This window comes from Telmatherina bonti, assembly GCF_933228915.1.
Source record: "Telmatherina bonti genome assembly, chromosome: 22".
In the NCBI taxonomy this organism is placed as follows: Eukaryota; Metazoa; Chordata; class Actinopteri; order Atheriniformes; family Telmatherinidae; genus Telmatherina; species Telmatherina bonti.
In genome coordinates, this window is record NC_136631.1 from 24680191 (window position 1) to 24701643 (window position 21453).

At 39.1% G+C, this 21453-nt stretch overlaps 3 protein-coding genes across 3 annotated transcripts; 2 read left to right on the plus strand and 1 right to left on the minus strand.

Moving 5' to 3' along the window:
• Window positions 1-1701: 1701 nt before the first annotated feature.
• map7a (microtubule-associated protein 7a) lies at window positions 1702-5967 on the plus strand (the record flags this gene model as incomplete). Its single annotated transcript, XM_079261639.1, has 14 exons — window positions 1702-1837; window positions 2618-2692; window positions 2800-2963; window positions 3054-3153; window positions 3324-3440; window positions 3614-3765; window positions 3850-3986; window positions 4081-4325; window positions 4400-4577; window positions 4657-4825; window positions 4931-5035; window positions 5140-5190; window positions 5321-5549; window positions 5957-5967. Exons 1-14 carry the CDS (start codon window positions 1711-1713, stop codon window positions 5965-5967), a joined length of 1860 nt encoding a protein of 619 aa, XP_079117765.1. The 5' UTR covers window positions 1702-1710.
• A 986-nt stretch (window positions 5968-6953) lies between these two features.
• LOC306772973 (uncharacterized protein) lies at window positions 6954-10556 on the minus strand (the record flags this gene model as incomplete). Its single annotated transcript, XM_079262645.1, has 13 exons — window positions 6954-7087; window positions 7246-7371; window positions 7485-7619; window positions 7699-7813; window positions 7911-8042; window positions 8207-8340; window positions 8428-8473; window positions 8554-8762; window positions 8843-8962; window positions 9173-9292; window positions 9430-9549; window positions 10132-10251; window positions 10373-10556. The coding sequence occupies 13 exons, from the start codon at window positions 10554-10556 to the stop codon at window positions 6954-6956; spliced, it is 1695 nt and encodes a 564-aa protein (XP_079118771.1).
• Window positions 10557-11727: 1171 nt separating this feature from the next.
• Window positions 11728-20679, plus strand: ahi1 (Abelson helper integration site 1; the record flags this gene model as incomplete). Its single annotated transcript, XM_079261641.1, has 27 exons — window positions 11728-11776; window positions 12127-12205; window positions 12712-12830; window positions 13142-13722; window positions 13828-13916; window positions 14016-14202; window positions 14406-14598; window positions 14679-14774; window positions 14875-15060; window positions 15171-15323; window positions 15690-15822; window positions 16044-16167; window positions 16423-16652; window positions 16847-16956; window positions 17077-17195; window positions 17318-17448; window positions 17555-17695; window positions 17864-18063; window positions 18191-18233; window positions 18352-18404; window positions 18707-18824; window positions 19094-19152; window positions 19252-19317; window positions 19402-19564; window positions 19659-19735; window positions 20233-20321; window positions 20499-20679. Exons 2-27 carry the CDS (start codon window positions 12196-12198, stop codon window positions 20677-20679), a joined length of 3651 nt encoding a protein of 1216 aa, XP_079117767.1. The 5' UTR covers window positions 11728-11776; window positions 12127-12195.
• Window positions 20680-21453: the final 774 nt, after the last annotated feature.

Here is a 21453-nt window from a genome sequence, read left to right on the forward strand (position 1 = left end):
TTGGATAGTCCAATACACACACACACACACACACACACACACACACACACACACACACACACACACACACACACACACACACACATCTAGCATCCACTGTCGTGTGCAAATCTATTGCCGCAAAATGAAAACAATGTGCATGTTGTAGAAATGTTGTGAGTCACTGCAGTTTGACCTAAATCTTTAATCATGTTCAAGAAAAATCCTCTCAATAGATGCAAGTTATTAATAGAATCTGTAAATGTGTCACATTGTGTCATGATGTGGTTTTGTTCAGTGCCTTAGTTTCTGGTTTCCTGTTTTATTTTGTAGTTTTTTTTTTGTAGTTTAGTTCTCTTGGTTCTTGTTTAGCTTCATTGATTTCCTGTTCATTGGTTTCACCTGTGTCTCGTTTTGTTCCAGTGTATTTATACCCCTCTGTTTCAGTTGTGTTTGTTGGTTCATTTGTTCGTTTTGTTAGTTTTGCCCTGATCTTGTCCCAGAATAAATCTGTCTGAGTTCTGCATACTGGCTTCCCTCATCTCTGCAATTGGGTCCACATCTCCACTGCTTTTGTGACACATTGGGTGACTTCGACTTTGACTTACTGAAATAATGTTAATTATATACTGACTTTCTATTATATAAATATGCAAAAAGTATGTAGTTTATAAACAGCTTAAACATAACAAAAAGTTAAAATAAGTCTTGTATAACAGTGAAATTATATTCTCGCATTGTTAATCTCAAACTTACAAAAGCAATAAAGGGAAACTTGCAGCATTAATAAGAAAACATAATTTAAGAAAGAAAATTTCAAATATCAACACCAACTATGAATATTTTGGAATTAAGAGGAAATTTTTAACATGACATCAGCCTTTCATGATTAAAATAAAAAAAATGGATGATGAATTTTCATCTTTAAAGATCTTCAAGGTCATTATTGCCACTGTCTAATGACTCCATTTGTGTGCCAAGTGACAACACTGAAGTTTAATATGGCTGAGAATAAAAATCTGACTTAGGTTTCCTCTATGTAAAGAAAGACCTCCATCTAGTGGTCCATGCATTACACTCATTAAAAGAGAATTGTGGGTAAAATATTCTTGCCTCATCCACAGTATACTCAGCACTGTATCACGGTGAGTAAATGTCCAAGTAATGTATGCCACTGAACATTATACCACTGTTGTCATGGTAATAATTAATGCGGACAGCCACTGGGCTCAGCTTCCTTTTCTTTTATTTTTTTTGTCTGTCTCCAGGAAATGCTGGATCCCCCTGCCTGCTTCCATCCAGCATTCGGAGGCAGGCAGTGTGGTGGGGGAATTAAAGTGACACAGCTACATTATGTGAAAGTAAAGCAGAGCAGCTCACAAGGGTAAAATCTTTAAAGAGGGAGTAGCCTTTTTATAGATAAGACTAAGTGAGGTTCAGTATCTCTCCAGACCTTGACAATCCTAAAAGAGACAGAGGAAATTTCCTATGTAGGCAGCACTAGCTAAGAAAAAGAAAACATTCCAACCCTGCTAAAGGGGCATGACATGATGCGCATCATCCTGCCTTTCTTTCCATTTATTTGAGAGGCACAGATGGACAAACAGCTGATGAAGGAGGCAGTTTCCTGCACAGCCCACCCCAGCGAGGACCTGACGGCATCTTGAAATAGAAATTCAAAAGAGGAGGAGGAGAGAAAAGCGAGAGGGGGGTTTCAGAGAGAGCATTGGTATGCCAGGCTTAATACCTAGCATGGCCGTGCAGAAGAAACAGAGTGTCATCCCTCCATCACAGGGACCACTTTCTACACGTACCATTGCCAGCCAAAGAGTCGGAAACAGATCTCAGAGAGCAGGAGGTTGGTACATTTAATCTGTTATTTTCTTAAACAAGGCATTAGTATAGATTGTGATGAAAACAAGCCTTTCAAGACAATCTAGATTGAACAGAAATACAGACAAATGTGGGATCATTTTATCAATATGAAGCAGGATTAGCTCATACTGCAAATATTCATTTTGAGGAAGCTTTTGTGATTGCACACTTATATCACAAACATAAGAAATCATGCGATATTCAACACAAATTATATAACATATATAGAATAAACAGCATTGTGATACTGTTTAACCTTAAAGTTACCTATTTGTGTGATTTATTTCTTAATGTGGGTCATCCATAGCAGGACTTTTGCCTTTTGCTTGTTTCTGTCATGTCCATGGCAACTTGTCAGGTGCTAGTCACTTCTACGCAGCCAGTTTATTAATGGCCCTTTCATTTAGAAACGGCCCTAAGGCCAACTTGTCCAAAACATCCACTGTACGGGGAAGCTTGTAAAGACTTTTTTTTCTCTCCACTGGTTTCACTGAAGCAAGATTTTTTTTCTTCACTTACAGAAAATGGCTCTCATATCAAATCAAATTTACAAACAAAGAAATCAGCCTGTTCTGTCAACAAGTTTGTCACAATCTGCAACTCGGTTACTCCACGGGTCACTGCAGGTTAGTGGATTTGGGACCATGCTTGTTTTTAAACAGCTTTCACATTAGCAGGACTTCTGACAGTCTCTTAAAAAAAAACTGCCATCATTTTTTTATTTATCTTCATTAAAATTTTCTACTGTACTTTCTTATTGAAGCAAGTAATGGACTAAATGTTGATGAAAGGCTGAAAGCAGCACGGGAAAGGAGAGAGGAGCAACAGAGGCTACTTGGTAAGTTAACTTCAATGGTGGTGACCCCGTAGTACACTGTCCTCCCATTCTAATGATAAGAACATAATAGTATACTCATCTAATTGCACTGCTTCTTTCGCCCATAGTCTCTCGGGAACTGAGCAGGTTGGAGAGGGAACAGCGGGCCAAGCGTTACTACGAACAACAACTTCAGGATCGCAAGAAAAAACTTCTGGAGCAAAGGCTCAAAGAGGAGAGGAGGCGTGCAGCTGTGGAGGAGAAACGCAAGCAGAGGTTGAGAGAAGAGAAGGTGAGTTCTGATGGTGGATTATGTAACTTCTCAATCCCTGCATTTGGACCGAGCAATAAAAACTCAGCGGTGTGTTTTCTTTGAACAAAGGAGCGGTATGAATCTGTAGTGCGCAGGACGCTGGAGAAAAGCCAAAAAGCCCAACAGCACCTCAACCAAAACCCAAGAGGAAGGAAGCCCACCAAATACGGTGAGACTACACGTGCTTTCTTTTTCTTCCTCTCTTTTAACACAAGTCTGTCTTAACAATCCACGTCCAATATCTGTTCTTTGTAAAATATCATGTAACACAATGATTCTTGGCATGCCTTATCTTTTGCTTTTGCTGCACTTAAAACTTTACACTGATCAATACGTTAGCTCCACGTCGCTTGCCTCTGACAACATGGGAGAAGAATCTGGTCAGTCGCCTCCTTACCCCCACATGCTCTTATCTGGCCAGGAGCAAGAGTGCTGGTTGTCAGTCAGGAGGAGAAGGTACTCACCTCTCTAACAGCAGAAAGAGCTCACTGGTTTACTTTGCTACAGCAACTCTTTTTTCCAAGCTTTCTAATAACTACTTTCCCTCTCCTGCATACTGTGTCATGTTCCCATCAATTTTCATTATCACCCTTTTTGTACCATGATCATGATACAAAACACGGCCTCAGTTGTCCACATATGCCGCCGTGCAGTTTCATACCATTGCATGAATACCACCAATCACAAACCCCAGCACCTCTCTGGTTTAGTCCACCACAGGGTATCATCTGCATCCCCATATTCCAGAAACAGCCAGCAGAGAAGCGTCAGTGCGGCTCAGGTAAATGTTTTTGTTTGTTTGGGATTATCTTTTCCTGTTAAAAATGTTAATATTGCTAAATAAACGTTTTCATTTTTTATTTAGATCAGAGCAGCAAGACAACAAAATACAAGTCAGAAGAAGTCATACAGCAGCTCAGACAAGAGATCATCTTCTCTTAACGCCAGTGTTAAACCGGCCACAGGCACACAAAGCAAAACCGCCTCCTCTTCACCCGAACGGTAGGTAAAATGCCGACAATGTGGATTCATTCATACACAATGACAATGATGTAAAGGAAGTAGGGCATCTGTTCTCCTCTGCTGGATCTTGAAGGAGTCCCCGAAGATCAGTCAGCAAACATCCAACCCCCATGCTGCTTGAACTCCCATCTCTTCCCGAGGAAGACGCTGCCGTTTGCGGCGCTGCTCTCTCTCCTGGTAACACAAGGCCTGTTAAGAGACCCAATAAAGATGAACAGGAGAAAATGAAAACAGAAAATCCACCAGAGACTCCATGTTCGAACCTGCCTGAGAGACTTGCACAAAGAAGGGCTTTAATCAGGACAGAAGGAGATGGAAGTAAGCAAGCAAAATGCTTATAACACAAAACTCTGTTTTAATTATTTACTGATGCACACGTTTTCTCTTTTAAGGCCCTTCCAAAACGCATCCTTATTCAGCCCCCCAGCCTGCTGAGATCATACTCCGGCCCTCAGCCGGGACTTCAGACCCAGGGGAGGCCTTGCGTCTTCTTGCTGAAAAGCGGAGAGAGGCTCGACTGCAACGAGAGAAAGAGGAGCAGGAGCGCTTGCAAAGGGAGGAGGCTGAAAGGTACAACATCCACCTACAAGGCAGAAACGCTGCAGCAGCAGGCTTATTAAAAGACTTTTGTCTTACAATTTGTTTCCAGGCGAAGCCGTGAGGAACTGGAGCGCAGGAGGGCAGAGGAGCGTGCTCGACAGGAGGCCGAGGCTCAGCGCCTCATAGAGGAGAAGATGAAACGAGAGGAAGAGGAGCAAAGACGAGCCGAAGAAGAGAGAGCTCAGGCTATGAGGGAAGCCGCCCTTCTGCAGAAACAGGTGAACACTACACATGTCTATAATGCATTGATATTGTAAAAATGTTTTTCTTGCACAGCTGTGTTAAGATTCTCTCTAAGCAATCTTTGTCCATGTTTTATGCAGAGAGAGGAGGAATTAGCCAAAGAAAGGGCACAAGCAGAGCAACTGAAGCAAGAGCGAGAGATAGTTGCACAGAAAGAGGAGGCAGCGCGTCAGGCGAGAAAAAAGGTTTGTAAGATTTGTGTCCATCTAAATGCATGAAGAGCATTAACATCAAAAGTTCTGTCCTGTTCTTTGAAAGACTGTTTTCACAAAGCAGTCCTCTTTTCCAGCGACTTGAGGAGATCATGCGGAGGACCAGAAGGACAGATTCTCCAGATACGGTGAGTTTTAGTGCTTAGTTTTTGAAAACAGTACACCGCCTCGGGTCTCTTATGACTCACAGTCAGTATCAGCTAATAAAAGGCACAGAGATTGTCCTTGACTAAAATGATTAATCTTTTTGATCCAAAGAACACTGTACCAGCAAGGATGCTCCCAAATGAAGGAGGACCAAAAGAAAACACACTGCCTGTGCTCAATGGGACGATAGGAGACGCTGTCAAGCTGCCATCGGGGAGTAAAACCACACAGCTGGGGCTGAAAAACGACGAGGACGTGGTACCTGTTGTGGCCTTTAAAGAACGCAAGTCTCTCAGAGCACTGACTGGTCTGGAGGAAATCCAAACCCACCAACGAGCAGGTGAGAAACGTCTCTGAAGGAAGCATGTCCTCGGGGTAGAACTCCAACAGTCTAATTCTGCAATATTTTGGGTTTGGAAAGCATGTAATTAACCTAGTGACCCATTTATGTGGCAATAATGATTATGTCAATCTGCACACAATCAGACTCATTCATTCATTCATTATGAATATAATTGTGCCATCAGCCTGGAAACCAACCCATGATAATGAAGATAAGCTAATTTCCATAAGGCAGTTTGAAAATCTTGTTTTGTAGTCAGTGAATTAGTTTCTCAATTTGGTGATATGGGTGCCAACCCTTAAACAGAGGATGCAGCTATGCTTGTGCATGTTCTGTTCCTGTCTTCCTGCCTCTAGCCCTGAAAATTGTTCATGTGTTTTGACTCTCTGTGTTGCATTGTTTAGAAGTCATCTGAGCAACTGCGGAGTGGTCCTCCATTCAAAGACTGCGCTGGAGAGCTGCCATTTCTCTGAAACAGGAATTACTGCAGCACACTCTTTTTGCTGCCCCTCAGCACCTTGTAAGAGCATGTAAAACTAATGCCTTGCCTCCCAGTGAGGACGTCAGCATCACTTTTCTGTGTAGAATGACTGGCACAAATAGTAGAAGCTACATATTAATCTCCTTAGTACATCAGGGTTCTGATCTAATCTTGTCTATCCGAAAGTGCTGTAGACCTAGTTAGTGCTTTGTTATGGAGATTGTTGCCTCTGTGAAGTACTAGAAATAGCCATTCTATCACATCATGTCCAGTGCTTTCTGCTTGTTGCTGAGATCTTCTGCTCCCCATGCACTTTTTCTTCCTCACATTTTTGCCACTGTGGAAATAGAATAGGTCCAAGTTGCATTTTTTTCGCCAAGAGCAGAGCTCAGCGTGCTAGTGGGATAAGACTCGCTGCATTCTGATCTTAATCTTGGAAACTATAGCAATCAAGTACTTGATCAAAGCTGCTGCAGGAATATAGCTTCCAAAGACTTTTGCTTTGATTTTTGCGTGTGTGTGGTTTTAGAGGATACAAAGTACAAAGCATTTCTTGCACTGACTGTTGCTTTGATATTGTGCAATCATTTCACAAGGCAAAGTCTTAGGTCTGTAGTTTATGCAGGTTTATTATAATAGAAAACATTTAAAAAAATGTGACTGATATTTAAGATTTGATCTTCTAGCTTAAGTACTGCTTACGACTATCACATGTTAGCATGTTACAGGGGTTAATATATGTGCCATATCTGATTAAAATTGATACAATGCCACATTTTTGATGTCTTTCAGTTAATTGTCACATGGAAGTATAAAACAATAGCTATATAAAAGCAAAAGAAAAAATAAGATAAATGGTTAAAAAAAATGTTTTTTGTCAAACAATGATTGAATATAAGCACTACTAAGTGCTGAGTAAGTTAGGGGTTAGGTGAAGATGAAGAGGGAGGCTGAATCATTTCCAGCAGCTGTCTGGTTTCTTCTGTCTGTGAATGCACCTTCCAGATCTCAGCTTCCAGTTCGCTGTTTCTCAGCAGTGATGAAAAGTCTCCATCTACAGTGAAAAGGGAACAAAACAGAGATTAATACCCCTGCATTACATGGCCTGATTAATTTTAGAAAATTCCTAGGGGTTGCTAATGTATAATACAATTCATACAGTGCTTATAGTACTTAAGTTTCCACATATATGAATCAATATCAAATACAAACCCTTCTTTAGCACGGCGATGGTAGCCACGCCAAGCTGCTGGAATTTAACATCCCTGTTTTTGAGGAATAGCAACAAATACCTCGACATAGTTTTAAAGTGAGGCTTCAGCAACTGGGTGAGCGTCTCTGTGCAGAGTAAGAACAAACCATCATAGTTAAATAGCCCGATAAAACCAAAAAACACTGAATAAAACAAAAACAAAAAAGCTGTTCCTTATTTTAACATCAAAGAAATTTACCGCTCATTTCAAGTTTGCCAATGATAGATGCACAGTTGTACGACAACTGGGAACTTCTAGTCTGTTCAGACAGCTCCACCAGTTTATAGACATGTTCTGGGGTTACTGATGTGGAGATCTTTGTCCTAAGAAGATCTGAAATAGCAAAGAGAAAAAAGAAACTTTAAACAAAAAAAAAAACCAATAAAAAAGTAAAAAAGTCCAGGTCACCTACCATAGCTCATCAGGTGATGCAAGCATGATGTCAGACACAACAATGTCTCATCTGACAGGGATGGAGACAGAAACGCCCCGAGAAGTCCCAATAAGCACAGACTGTCCACCATGGCCTACAGATAACGTCGATGGATTGTATCAATAACAGACATGATGCACACATAAATCAGATATTTGACCCCAACGGATCTGATTGCAGAATCTGTGTACCTGCTCACCCACGCGGGAACCACAGAGGTCTGTGATTATCATGCAGCTGTGTTTGATAGTAACAGAGCTGGATCTTGGACGATGAAGCAGCTGACTGATTTCTTCCAGAAATCCTTCACTCACTAGAATATCCTAGAATCAAATCAGTGGAGTCTACACAGTCAGCATGATCATGTTTAATAATTACTGCTATAAGAAAAACCAGAAATTTGATTAAACCATTTTGTAGTGATAACGCATCAGAGATAGTTCTCAGCTTTGTCATCATAACGATTCTTGTGAGTAGGGACTCATACCTTGTTGGAAGGTTGTGTCGTCAGCGATGACAACAGGGTTAGGGCGGACTCTATCCACACAGGAGTGGCAGTTTTCAGCAGTGCCTTAAGAGGCAACACACAGTTGAGCTCCATCAGCTGTTCATGGATGAGAACTACATGTACAAATGAAAAAATAGCATCCACAACATGTGTTGTATGAAGATCTTCTTGTTTTATTTAATTATTGTTGTTTAAATTACCATTCTTTAAAAGAGTTTGCAGGCATCTGCAGGCTTGGGCTGAATTCTGAAAAAAGAATAATAATCACAGAAGAGCCGCAAAGTTACATTCAAACTCAGTTATTACGCATTTAAATTCACATTCACCTTCTGCACTGGAGAAGACATGAGGGTCAAAAGAGACTTTGATAAGTACTGAGCCCCAATGCTGAGCAACTTCTGGTGATGCTCCTGGAGAGCAGCAATCTTGCACAATGCAGTGCAGCTGTAAAACTGAACCTCTGAATCTGCAGACTGCAGCAGCAGAACAAAAACAGGAATGGCTCCTGCTTGACAAAGAATCCTCGCTGACCAGTCTAAGAGAAGAACAGAAACTTTATTCAGGGAGCAATGAAAGGAAATCTGAGAAAGCAGCTTTTTTAAAATGTGTCCTTACCTGACTGTGTGAGATGCAACAGAGCCCACGTTGCATTCTGTTGTACTTTTGGATCGTAGTTTTTTGCCAAAGCCAAAAGTGGTATGATTCCATCCATCAAGAGAGCATCTGTATTTGATTCTGAAAAAAACCCCCAAAAACAAATAAACAAATAAAGACATTATCAACTGGACTGAACTGCATGCAGACCTTCCCTTTTTTTTTTTAACACCATCATGTTTGAGTGACAGTATGCATGATAACATAACATTGTTTGATTTTCTGTGTGCACATAGTTCTGTAAAGAATACATTTATTTTGAGCACTTGAAAACATTAAAGCTCTCCTAACCTGAGGATGCCAACATGGCAACACAGGCACAAGAATGACACTGAGCTGTAGAATCTCCAGACTTGAACATCTCCAGAATGGGCACCAGCATCCCCATTTCAATCATCAGCTCTTTACAGACTGAAAATTATATTTCAAAGACAGTAATTATGGTCCTTTATTACTCAAAGTAAAACAAGTGAAAGCCTGAAAAGGTTCCTGATATGAGAATAAACAGGTTTTTGTATTCTAGATACCACAACATACTTGCATCTTACCATTATTCTTTACTAGCATATTGACCAGGGCAAGAGAAATAGTCTTTTGTACATCCAGGTCACCGGATAAAAGCAAGGCCATCACTGGTTCCATAAAGGCACATGGTAAGGAAGATTTCACTGTAACATACAATCAAAATAGGAAAAAAGGGGGGAGGTGGGTAAATTAATGACTGAACGTGGTTTTTAAAAAAAGTACCAATGAGGCCAAAGATAATATGCAATAGATCTACATAATGTATTGAGTTATGAGGAAAAGAAATATATGTCCTGTGCCCTAACAACAGCTAAGCAAGCAAGCTTTCATCTGTTCCTATGAAGTATTTTAGATACCACTGCATGATCTGCACTGAGCTGATCATTATATTGATTTGAATAATGTGGAAATATTGAACTACACATGAGACTGCTTGTTTTTCCCCATCAAGTTTAGCAACTAGGCAAATCAAAATCGACCTCTGTCTATACTTAAATAATATAAAGGTATACTTCTATTGACATATGAATATTTTTATTAGTGTTTTAGCTGTGAAAGCAGAAAAAAACGGTTGGGAATTTGCATGATTGTCTACTGGTTTTACCCGTTAGGTCACTTATCGCTCCTCAGTGAGTAAAGCGCAAACATTCCCATTTTATGTGCCGCTCCTCTTAAATGTTGTTGTTCATATAAAGATTATTAAACACACATAGTCCTTTACTCACGGTGATGACTGATGTGTAAATAATACATGGCTGCAGCCATCTGCATATCAGTGTTTTGTGAAGCTGAGAGTCTGCGGAGTGCTTGGAGGCCTCCTTGACTGAGAAGCTGAGTTTCATCGTCTGTAAAAGGAGCAAAATTTATTTATGAAATACTACATATTCTGTTTTTCAATCAACACAAATAGTTTTTCAACTATTGATGCTGTAAAAAGGGGGAAATTTATAACATCTAAATTCCTACCATATACGCGATATAATGACGACAAATCGCGAGCCGTCATCCTCTCAGGTGTAAAACAGTTGCACCCTATAATTTCTCTAAAAATTTCTCTTACTTTAAGCTCTAACTCTCCCCAAAATCTCCTCAAACGAGCGGCAAACTCTCTGAGCAATCGAGAGCAATTGTCGCAAAAACCCGAAGCCATAACTGCATCTTACACAAGAGTTTATGACACTTGCTTGTTTCACGCAACCTGCAAAGGACACGCCTGAAGGTAAGTCACGTGACGTACAGGACGTACTGCTCCGCACCAACAGCTCCGCAGCACAAATTCATAATATAGATATAATCAGAGCCGGATTAAAAGTGCACAGGCCCTTGTGTCCACAGTGTTCCTGTGGGTCCCTTCCCCACTACAACATTATGAAAATTGTGAATGATTCTCTATGAAATGACATTTCTAACATCTCTCAGCCGATGGTACCAATAATAATGCACTAGACATTGTGGTGTAACTATTTATGTACATTTGGTTTCATGTCCAAACTGCTGGTGTTTGCCCTACATGGGCTAAACATGGGCCCCAAGTGGGTGTGGGCCCCTGGGCCTTTGCCCATAATGCCCATTAGATAATCCGGTCTTGGATATAATATGTAAATTATTCATACTGGAAGTTGTAACAAGTTATTAGATATTCAGCTTAAAAGATAGATATATAGATAGGCTATAGATAGAGAGTTAGATTGATACACTGCTGAGTATCCACTGTGCATTTGGTCCATATTTCTTAGTTCACAAAGGCGATTCCCCTGTTTATGGAAATTGATGTATGAATTGGTCTTCTCTACAGTAATGGAAAATAATCATCTTTGCAGCTTGATGAAATATCCACATAAGACAGTTACAGATGAACGATATTAATAAAAGAAGGGAAGACTAAGCAAAAAAGGTTAACCTGCCTGGTTGCCAATTTTGTGAAAATTATTATTTTTTTATTCGTTTTAACATCGTTTTAATACTCAAATATTGCACATTTGACAGCAGAACTTTTACTTCATTTTGTCTAAATTCATACATGAGCTGACTGGCAAACTGATATTTCGTCCCCTTGCTTGCTATTTCGAGTGCATTATTTCTTTTCTCGTGTTATCTTTGATTTTATTTTTCATTTTAATGGGACACAAAAAATCCGATTACTCGTTTGTTTTTAAACGCAGCGCCATTTTAGATAGTTACGCACTTTGCGTAAACACGTACATTGCGTAATTACGTATTCTTCTCCTAGTATTTCATTGGTAATGTGCTGTTTGTTTATCTACGTCACTAATAGGTCGTCACGCTCCGCCCTCATTTTTCACCCTTGTTGACTTGGAAACCATCGAAAGCGTCGTGAGTGTTATTGGAGGACAATACGGACTCTGCCGGGTAAATAAATCAGTTACCCAGAGCTAAATTGTTTTTTAAAAAATAGTTGTTTCTGAAGTTGAGTTTATTTTAAAGCTCAGAGTATTTGCTGAATAACCCAAATATTTCTGCATAAGGACATTAAGTTACCAAAGCCAGTTAGCTACTCTTAGCACTTAGCAAACTAGCTGTTGAAGCAGCTTACGACTGTGGTTATGTGTTAGCTTTACAATATTACGTTTTCATCCACCATTTATGAATTATTGGAGTAGCTTTAATATGAAACATGAAGCGTCTTTCTTTCGGTGTTTTAGTGTTCGGTAGAAAATACAATGTCAAAGAGAAACATAACTTTTGTTATGTACTTTTAGAATGAGAGTCCTTCTCTGTGGATTATTCTTCTTTTCTACTAAGGATGGGAAACATTACGGTGCCTGAAAATGCCAACAGGTGAGTTCCCAGCCGTCTTTCACTTCATTAATGGTGGAGCATTTACTTTGTTTGCAAAAGTGGTCACACCAGGGGTCACCAACTCCAATCCCCAAGAGCTACCATCCTGCAGGTTTTATTGTGTTTCCCTGCTGCAACACACCTGACCCAAATGACATGAATGAAATGAAATGAAAAATTAAATGAAATTAAATGAGAAATACTTTATTAATCCTCAAAGGGAAATTCAACATTGAAGTAAACAATAATAATTAACTAGAGGACGTCTTGTCAATGTCAAATGTTAAAATCTCGTCAAAATCAATGGCTCATTAACAGACAGGTGCAGAAGATGACAAGTTGTTGGGAAACATCTCAGTTTGGATCAAATTTATTGTACTAAGGAAACACTAAAACTTGCAGGATGGTAGCTCTCAAAGGCCAGAGTTGGTGGCCCCAGGGTCACGACTGTCATCAGCTGATGTCACCACCATCTCAACAAATAGCATTGATGTGATCTTTTCCAGGTCAGAGTGAAGAGCGGGCAAGCACTCGGGAAAGATTTAATGAGGTTTTCAAGAAATACACTGAATCGGATAAGAAAAAGTCCAAGAAGAAAAATAAAGAAACAAAGGAAACTATTGTGGTATGTGTTTATGTACTGTTCATAATTAATGGGTGGGTATGAGATCTAAAAGTTGTACATGTAATGAAATGAAAATGAAATGAAAAATGCTGGACGATGCTGGCAAAAACACACAGAAAATGTCTTAAATGTGTTTTTCAGATGTTAAACTTGCATTCTGTAGCTAGTCAGAACAGCATATTAGTCTTTCATTCCCCTTCTGTAAAATATACTTATAGTAGATTGAAACCAAACCAAGTATGTTAAATCTTTTTTAGTGGACAAGATACAGTGTCTGTTGTCATCTCTGTGCTCTCTTTCTTTCTTTTTAGCTTCAAAATCTGAAGAAGAATTTCAACCTTGAGAAGGACACAGAAGATGATGAGACCATCCTGCAGAACACATATGACCCTGAGCAAGGCAGCCCCCGTTACACCAAGAATCAAAGGAGAGAGAGGGAGGTAGCAGAAAAGGTTAATAACAACAACAGCAAAAATGAAGAGGAAATCAAATCATCAAAATCTAAGAGGAAAAGCAAAAGAGATCTTCCCTCGCTCTCTGTACCTGAGGGTATTTCAGGGTACTGCCAAGACAATGCAGATTCTTCTAAATCTGAAATTGTTTTGTATCAAGATGATTCTGGTAGTGTAAAGGAGCCAAAACGGAGAAGCAAGAAAGGAAAAAGCAAAGGAAACACAGAGGCTACAGCTGAGAGCCAGATTGAAGATTCAGAAGATAAGCTCCTGCATGAATACCAACAGCAGATAGCGCAGGAAGAAGAGAGGACTCTAAAGAAAACAAGGGCCAAGGAGGAAGATGAAAGTGTAATTTCACAAAATGTTACCTTAAATAATGACATAGGGAAGAAGAAAAAGAAGAAGCTCAAATCTGTAACCACAGAGTCAGATGCAGGGTGCGTATTGTTGTTTCTATAATATTAAATTTGTTTTAAACAATGTTTCAATATAAGTTCACAGTATCTTGAAATAATTTCTTTTTCTTTTCTCAATGATGTCAGGGATCACGATGAAGACGTAGCCCTGGAGGCTGATGTAGAAAATGAAACAGAGTCCAGGGGGAAAAAGAAAAAGAAAAAGAAGAAGCACGGTGATTGAGTTTTAAAGTCTTGTTTATTATAGAGTATTAATTCAAAGATTTTAAAAAGTGTGTATTGATGACATTTATATTTTTTATTCTTTAATTTAGTGGTCAAAGAGGAAAGTAAGACAGAGCCAGAAACACCAGAGAAACCAGCATTTGATGACAACCTTGTGTTGGGAGTCTTCATCCATAGAACAGATCCTCTGAAGACACATCTAATGATATCACATCCCATGGTGAAGATCCATGTTGTTGATGAAAACACAGGACAATATGTGAAGAAAGAGGATTGGTGAGAATAACTTCCCTAAGCGCCTGACAGTTTTTTCTTCGGATACCTGTATCCTAAAATAATTAAACTATTAAAACCTTTTATAAATTAAAATGCTCAATAATTAAGATGCTGTCTCTGAAGATTTTAAGATTTAAGTGGATGCTTCTGGTGTTTATATTTCATTTTATCAGACACTGAAATGCCTTTTCTTTGTTTTAAAGCCATCGACATGTCTCTTCATTTTATGAAGAAGAGAAAGTTGACCACATTCTTCCCATCATGACCCAGCCTTTTGACTTTAAGAAGAACAAATCCATCGTACCTGAGTGGCAGGAGCAGATCATCTTCAATGAGCGTTTTGGTTATTTTGTTCAACAAAAGGATGAAAGCCCCAAAGTCATACTCTTCTTTGAAGTAAGACATTTTTCATAAACAAGTCTTTAATCATAATTGAACTTACCTTCCAATAAATGTTTCTGTGTGTTTTCATAAAGATCCTGGATTTTGTGTCTATGGAAGAGGCCAGAGCAAACATAGATGTTGACGAGCATGAACGGGGGTTTAGAAAGATTGCATGGGCGTTTCTTAAGGTAAAGTTTTCTTTGTTGTCATTTAGAAATAAAACCGCAGTCTGTATTTGTATCATTCACCAACAGTAATACTTACTTCACATTTTCCTCTCTTTTTCAGCTTGTTGGTACAAATGATGTTCTGAATATTGATAGCAAACTTCGTCTCCAGCTATTTTTCCCTCCGCATCGGGCAAAGCGACAACCTAAAACAGTGGAAGTGTTTGAATGGTGGCGGAAGTACCCGAGAGCCAAATACGCCTCTACCCTTTTTGTTACAGTAAAAGGGATTAAACTTCCTGAACATGTAAGTTTGTTGCTGTTCTATTGCAACTTAAAAGTGGAATTTATCTCTTTTTATAAATCTCTTATTTGTGCTTCTGTGGTGAAGTAAAACCTTTTTTTTTTGCCCCTCAGGTGGACCCCAGTATCCGCTCTATGATGGCATTACAGGAGGAAAGAGGCAGCACCTCCTACAGTGAGCTGCAGAACGAGGTCACCAGGAGAAGCCTCACGCAACCTCCTGACAATAAGCAGCCAATGTTGAGATGGAGCAGATTGCCTGGTCAGGTCAGTAGATGTCACCCATGTTGTAGGTTATTTTATGAGTGTAAGAAGCTGGTTTAAACCTCAGTTTTTTTAACTTTTTGATTTTAGCCTCTGTAAGCCTGCATAAGATTTAAAATACCTCATAAAACAATGTAGTTGCACATAACTGTCAGAATGGAATGATTTGTTTTGAAGTGGAAAATAAAAGTGAATTTATTTTATGGATTTCCCTGAAATTATCTTTTTTCTTTCATGTACTTTTGTATAATCTGGGTAACTGTACGTGGCAGCAAGCAAAAATGAACTTGAAATATTTTTGTGTGTAGGATGTCCTGATTAAAGATGTACTACCCAAATAAATAGCTTGTGTTTCCTTCTCTGTTGCAGGTTTGTCGAATACCTAACAAGCACATTTTGGCGTTCCGTGGTGGTCAGATGGGCTGTTTCACTGTGCTGTTTTCTCATGCTGGAACCATTCTGGCTGCTGCTTGTGCTGACAGGGATGCTTTCCCTGTTGTAGGTAAGCAATGCCTCATCTGTGCAAAACTCCTGACGCTGCTTTGAATGCTCAGCAGAAATCTCAGGCCAATTAATGTACTCATTGTGTAGTATATCAGAATGATTCACAGTTCTGTGACAGCATCTGCATTCTGCAACTTCTTTGCATGTCGGAGAAATGCAAGAATACATTATTTATAAAGAACAATCCTAACCTGTTAATTTTTTTTTTTTTTTTTACAGTTTATGAGATTCCCTCTGGCAAGGTGTTAGCAGCTTTCAGTGGCCATCTAAAAATAGTGTATGATCTCTGCTGGTCCAGAGATGATCGTAGCTTGTTGTCTGCCTCCTCAGATGGAACTGTGAGGTAAATTTCTGCATTTAAAATAAAAGGAAAACTATAATAACATACAAGTGACTAAGGGGGGACTCCAGCTATTGGTGACTGAATTTATTTGTGCTTTTTGTAGCACCTCAAGGGGTGTGAAGTATCACTCTTAAAGTATTCCAGTCACCAAGTTGCTGTTTTTAGTTGCTCTGATTTTGCTTTGGACTCGCAAATTAGAGCATATCTTTCTGCTTTATAAAACCATTTTAACATTTGCTCCATCTGATCCCTCAGAGAGTGGAATGTGGAAAGGCTTCTTGGAACAGCCCAGAAGGTGCTCACTCATCCGTCCTTTGTGTACTGTACACGGTACCATCCCAGCTCCCAAAACCTGGTGGTTACTGGGAGCTTTGACTCTCTGATAAGAGTGTGGAGACTTGATGTGGAGGATTTGAATGGCCAGTTGCTGCAGGAGTTTGAGGGCCACCAAAGCTTTGTCAACACAATTTGTTTTGACTCTGAAGGTACAGTACATTGTTTTAATCTGGTTCAGAATGTCAATATAAACCTTTAGACTAGCCCCATAAGTGCCTGAAGAATACCCACAGATACAGCTACTCACGAGACAAGAATGAATGCAGAATAATGGCTCTCATATAAGGTTTAGTGAATTATATTGTGTTTATAACTGGTTTTTTGTTATATTTGTTGTTAAAAGGAACAAGGATGTTCTCTGCAGACAACATGGGCCTCATCATTGTGTGGAAAACTTCAGTAATTGGCAGCAGGCAGCGACGACACCCATGTCATCACTGGTGTATCGAGAAGGTTCAAGAGATCACTTTATTATATGAGACAGCATGATATGGTTTAGATTTGTCAAATGAAATTTATATAGGGGAGTAGTGATATATTGTAAATCAGAATGCTCTTTTTGACTCGTGGCAGAAAATTGACGAGAAAGACCTCAGTGGTGTTCCCATCAACATGCTGCAGCTCCATCCAAATGGGCGATGCCTGCTCATACATGCCAAAGACAGTGTCCTGAGGATGATGGATCTCAGGATGTAAGTAAAGAAATGGCATCTAAAATAATAAGTATGGCAAAAACTATTTTTTTCAAAGAGTCATTCCATGTTGCATATAATAGCTATATCATGTTTTGGTGTAAAATATTCCCCTTTTTCAGTCTGGCTGTGAAGAAATACACTGGAGCCACGAACTACAGAGAGAGGATTTATAGCACTTTCACCCCATGTGGGACTTTCATTTTTTCCGGCAGTGAAGATGGCATGGCATATGTCTGGAATACTGACACAGGTGAGGATCTTTTCTGTTGTAATAATCTTTTATAATCTTTTCTGTTGTAATAATGAAACCAGTAGGTTTTTGGTTTATTTTTAAAAAAAAAAAAATTTCCTTTCAGGTGATCAAGTTGCAGTCTACTCTGAGCTCTGTTACCCCACAGCTCTCAGCGGTGTCTCTTTCCACACTCACGAGAACATGGTAGCGTTCTGTGCCTTCGGTCAGAGCCAGCCTGTGCATGTGTATTTGTATGATCGCAAAGGTTTGTTATTCTTAACAAAAATTTTAAAAGAAATAGCAAGTGCCATCTTTGTTTTCTCTGCCTATAGCTTCAGCATCACTCATTAACCTGTAAATCATTTTAATCAGTTGGTGAAATTAAAAAAAAAAAAAACCCTGATAACTACGTCTTTCTTTCTGTTCTAAACAGTGTCCCAGCTGGAGATGCTCAGTATCAAAGCAGCAAGCAGATCAGCCTCCTTAGATCCCAGAACAGTCAGAAACACTCCCGACGCCATGGCGCTGCAGGAGCCATCTGCTTCTTCAGCTTTGGATCAGTTCGCCCAAACAGCAAGACTTGCCATGAGGATGCAGGTTGTTAAAGAACGTCTGGATTCAGTTCTTGTACCGGTAAATGCTCATTCTCTAGAAATTATGAATATAACTTGAAATAATTTCCAGTCCATTTAAAATGTTGTTGTTAAATACAACAATTAGGTAAATAAAAACGCATACTGTATTTTCATGACATTTTCAGGAGCAACACCAAATGGCTACAGCATCTGGATTCACTTATCAAGGTATGTTGGCAAAATAAGTGTTTTAGAATATCACCTTAATTTAACTTTTAGTTTCTCTTAAGTTTGTGTTCTGTTTTCGTTTCCATGGAGAATAACTTCCTGTGGTTATCATTTGCAGACAAAATGGGTGTCAGTCACACAGGAAAGAGCTTCACATCAGATTCAGGCTCAGTGAGTGTTTCATTACCTTGAGCAGCTCTTCCTTTAAAAACGGCTTTAATCATTTTTGTTGTTTTGAGAAAGAAAACTTCACACTGATGTATAAAGTGACTGAATGTTTAGTTTTAATGATCAGTTCAAATCTTTACCGTCCAAGGTTTATATTTCTGTGAAGCTTGCTTACACTTATCTCATTTTAGTGAAAGGAAAAAAAAAATTATTAAAATGAAAAGTTTTCATTTGAGTTGGATTCAGGCATCAGTATAGAGCTGTGTTTTCTTAAATGCAACATGAGTCCAACATTTTTTTTCCAGATGGGATTAGATGCCTCACTCCCACCTCCATCTCTTCTGTCGCCACACTCCAAGCTGCAGCTCTCTGGTTCTTTGGCGGAACAACTTATCCCCCAAGCTGCTCTCAACACACAAAACCGTGAGTCAATTAAATTTTTAAAAATTTGTGTTGAATCATTGATTGGCTTTACTGTGGCTTTGTGACATTTAAGATCATATGTTTTGAAAAACTATATTTGGAGAATGAACTGCACAAGTTAATGTAGAGGGAATGCTTCCAGCATTGTGGTTTGTAGACTTCTAAAGGATGTACACAGAGACACAGCACAGCTTCTTACTTTGTCTGCAAGCGATTAAAGTAATTTAATTGTGTAACTTTGCTGTCTTGTTTTTATCTTTTAATGATAGGGGCCTTCAGTCCAGTTGGACAACGACTGAAAGGAGCTTCTTCTTTTAGGCTACAAACGGTAATGCTTCATTCTGCTTTCTTTGCTGACCTCAGTCAACTCCTGTCTGCCAAACACCATATATTATCTGAAAGATTGAAGTAATGTTTTCTGCATCAGACGCCTTCTGACCACATCTCTTCGGGCTTTCATGTGGAAACTGATTCCATACCTGTTCAGCAAGTAGTAAGGATCCATTGTAAAACAAAGTTTTGTCCCAGCTCTCTATGTGTCCTTTCTAAGTGTCCTACTTTTGTCTTCCTGTCCTAGGTCATGTCCCTCTGTGACTACAGAGCAATGCGGTCAGATGAACTGACCATTCGTCGGGGTGATGTCATCCAAGTGCTGTACAAAGACAATGACACTTGGTGGTATGGGCGCCTGCCCAGCGGGTTGCAGGGGTATTTTCTTGCTTCTTATGTAGTAGATCAAAGTAAGTGAACTTTATTTCCTTGTGGTAAATTAATTCTGTTTGAATTACTTGCATGTGAACTCTAAATCTGTGCTTTTGGTTTGTTTTGTAATAGACAACTTCACTGAGGAGTCGGCAGAGACACATGCAGCTTTCTCTGAGGGGACTATTGAGAGGTCAACACCGACCAGGGTAAGAACACTTTGTAACAAAACTGTCCTGAAATTAGCATGATGTTTTATTTGAATTAATTTAGGGTTAAATTGAGAAATGGTGTTTTTACATTTCTTAAGTAGATATATCTCCCACACCAGATTAACATCTTTTTTTGATATTTTAAGGATGTGTATAGTTGTTATTTGGTTTTTAACATTATTAAACTATTTGAACATGCTATTTTTGCTCAGCAAAATGTTTTACCTGTCTGTCGTCAACCGAGTCATTCATTGTGGAAGCAGAGAAACCAAAGATTTCTTGCTCACAAAGATCAGAATAACTCAAAATGATAAGAATGTAATCACGTCTGATGTTTTGTTTCTTTGCATTTTGGATTTGAAAGAGTTGGTTCGAAGAATTTCTCTCAAAAATGCATAGAGTGGATTTGCCTGGTAGTTTAGGGGTCTGTATGGAGTTGTCATATCTTTTCTTATCCTCCTGAATATTAATTTTTTTACACTCATCTTTTGAAGGTATCTGCTGCTGTTAGTTCTTCTGGAGAACTTCGGTTTCTCTCTGAGCCGACTCTGACAGACACAGAACCAGAGCTGACTGACACCAAGTAAGGCTTATTTTATGAAAATACTCCTCACAAGATGGGGCGTGGATGTTTCACACCATGCCTGACATAAAGTTTTGCTCTTTTTAAAGAAACAAAGTAAAACAGCACAAAATTAAGGCAGACATATTTTGGTTAAGAGATCTTGACAGCTGATTTAGAAATATGATCTTCCCACAGAAGTCGAAGGAAAAAGAAGGTGAGAAAGCCAGGGGTCCCCTCAGCCTCATCCCAGGCCATATATTCAGATGCAGATGCTTCGGGGTCAACCAGAAGCAGGAGGAGAGGCAGATCAGCAGACAGACCTCTCCCAAAGAGGCCGACGGGTCAGTCTAACAGTGCCTTTGAGCCCGAAACATGATGCCTAAAACCATGGACAAATACAGATGTTGCTGCATTACTATCTGTTCTTCAGGCTCATTTTTTCTTTTTTTGTACAGTATATATTTTGGATCTCAATTTTTTTAGTTTATGTATTTTTATTTTTTAACAGTAAGTATGCTTATATTCTGCACTGCATCAAATACAGAATACTTGTAGTTATTATAATGTAGTTATTATAATTTTTTTATTAATCAGAGAGCTGCAGAATAGTAACTGTATGTTTAAATAATGTATGAAACACAAGGTCTCTAAGATATTGTAGCTCAACTTTTGTACAAGTTTGTAAAGGAGTTTTTCAAAGCAACAATGCAATAAAATATTCCTTTTAACTGTGTCATTTATTCCTTTACAACATTTGCAGGAAATGCTACTTAGATCAAAACAAATTCAAACATGCTGTAAAGTGACTGATTAGCATTGGCATGTGAAGTCCATGTTGTTTTAGTGCAGCACATGGAAGTGTCATACAACTAATATGTAAAAGAGGAAGCAATGCAACAAACGTTGCTCAAACAGGCTTGGCAGCATGTTTTATTTATTCATTTTGTTTTATTTAAACATGTAAATTCCCACAGCCAGACAGCAAGGCACATTATTCACAACAGTGCAGTAAAATCTGCATTATTCTTGTTGTTACAACATATTATAGATGTTGGCTTCATTATGGGTACGACCTGTATAATACATTGTTCATTAAGTTTACATGACATAACTTCTTTCTTTCACACTTCCAGGAATGTGTCCGACCGGG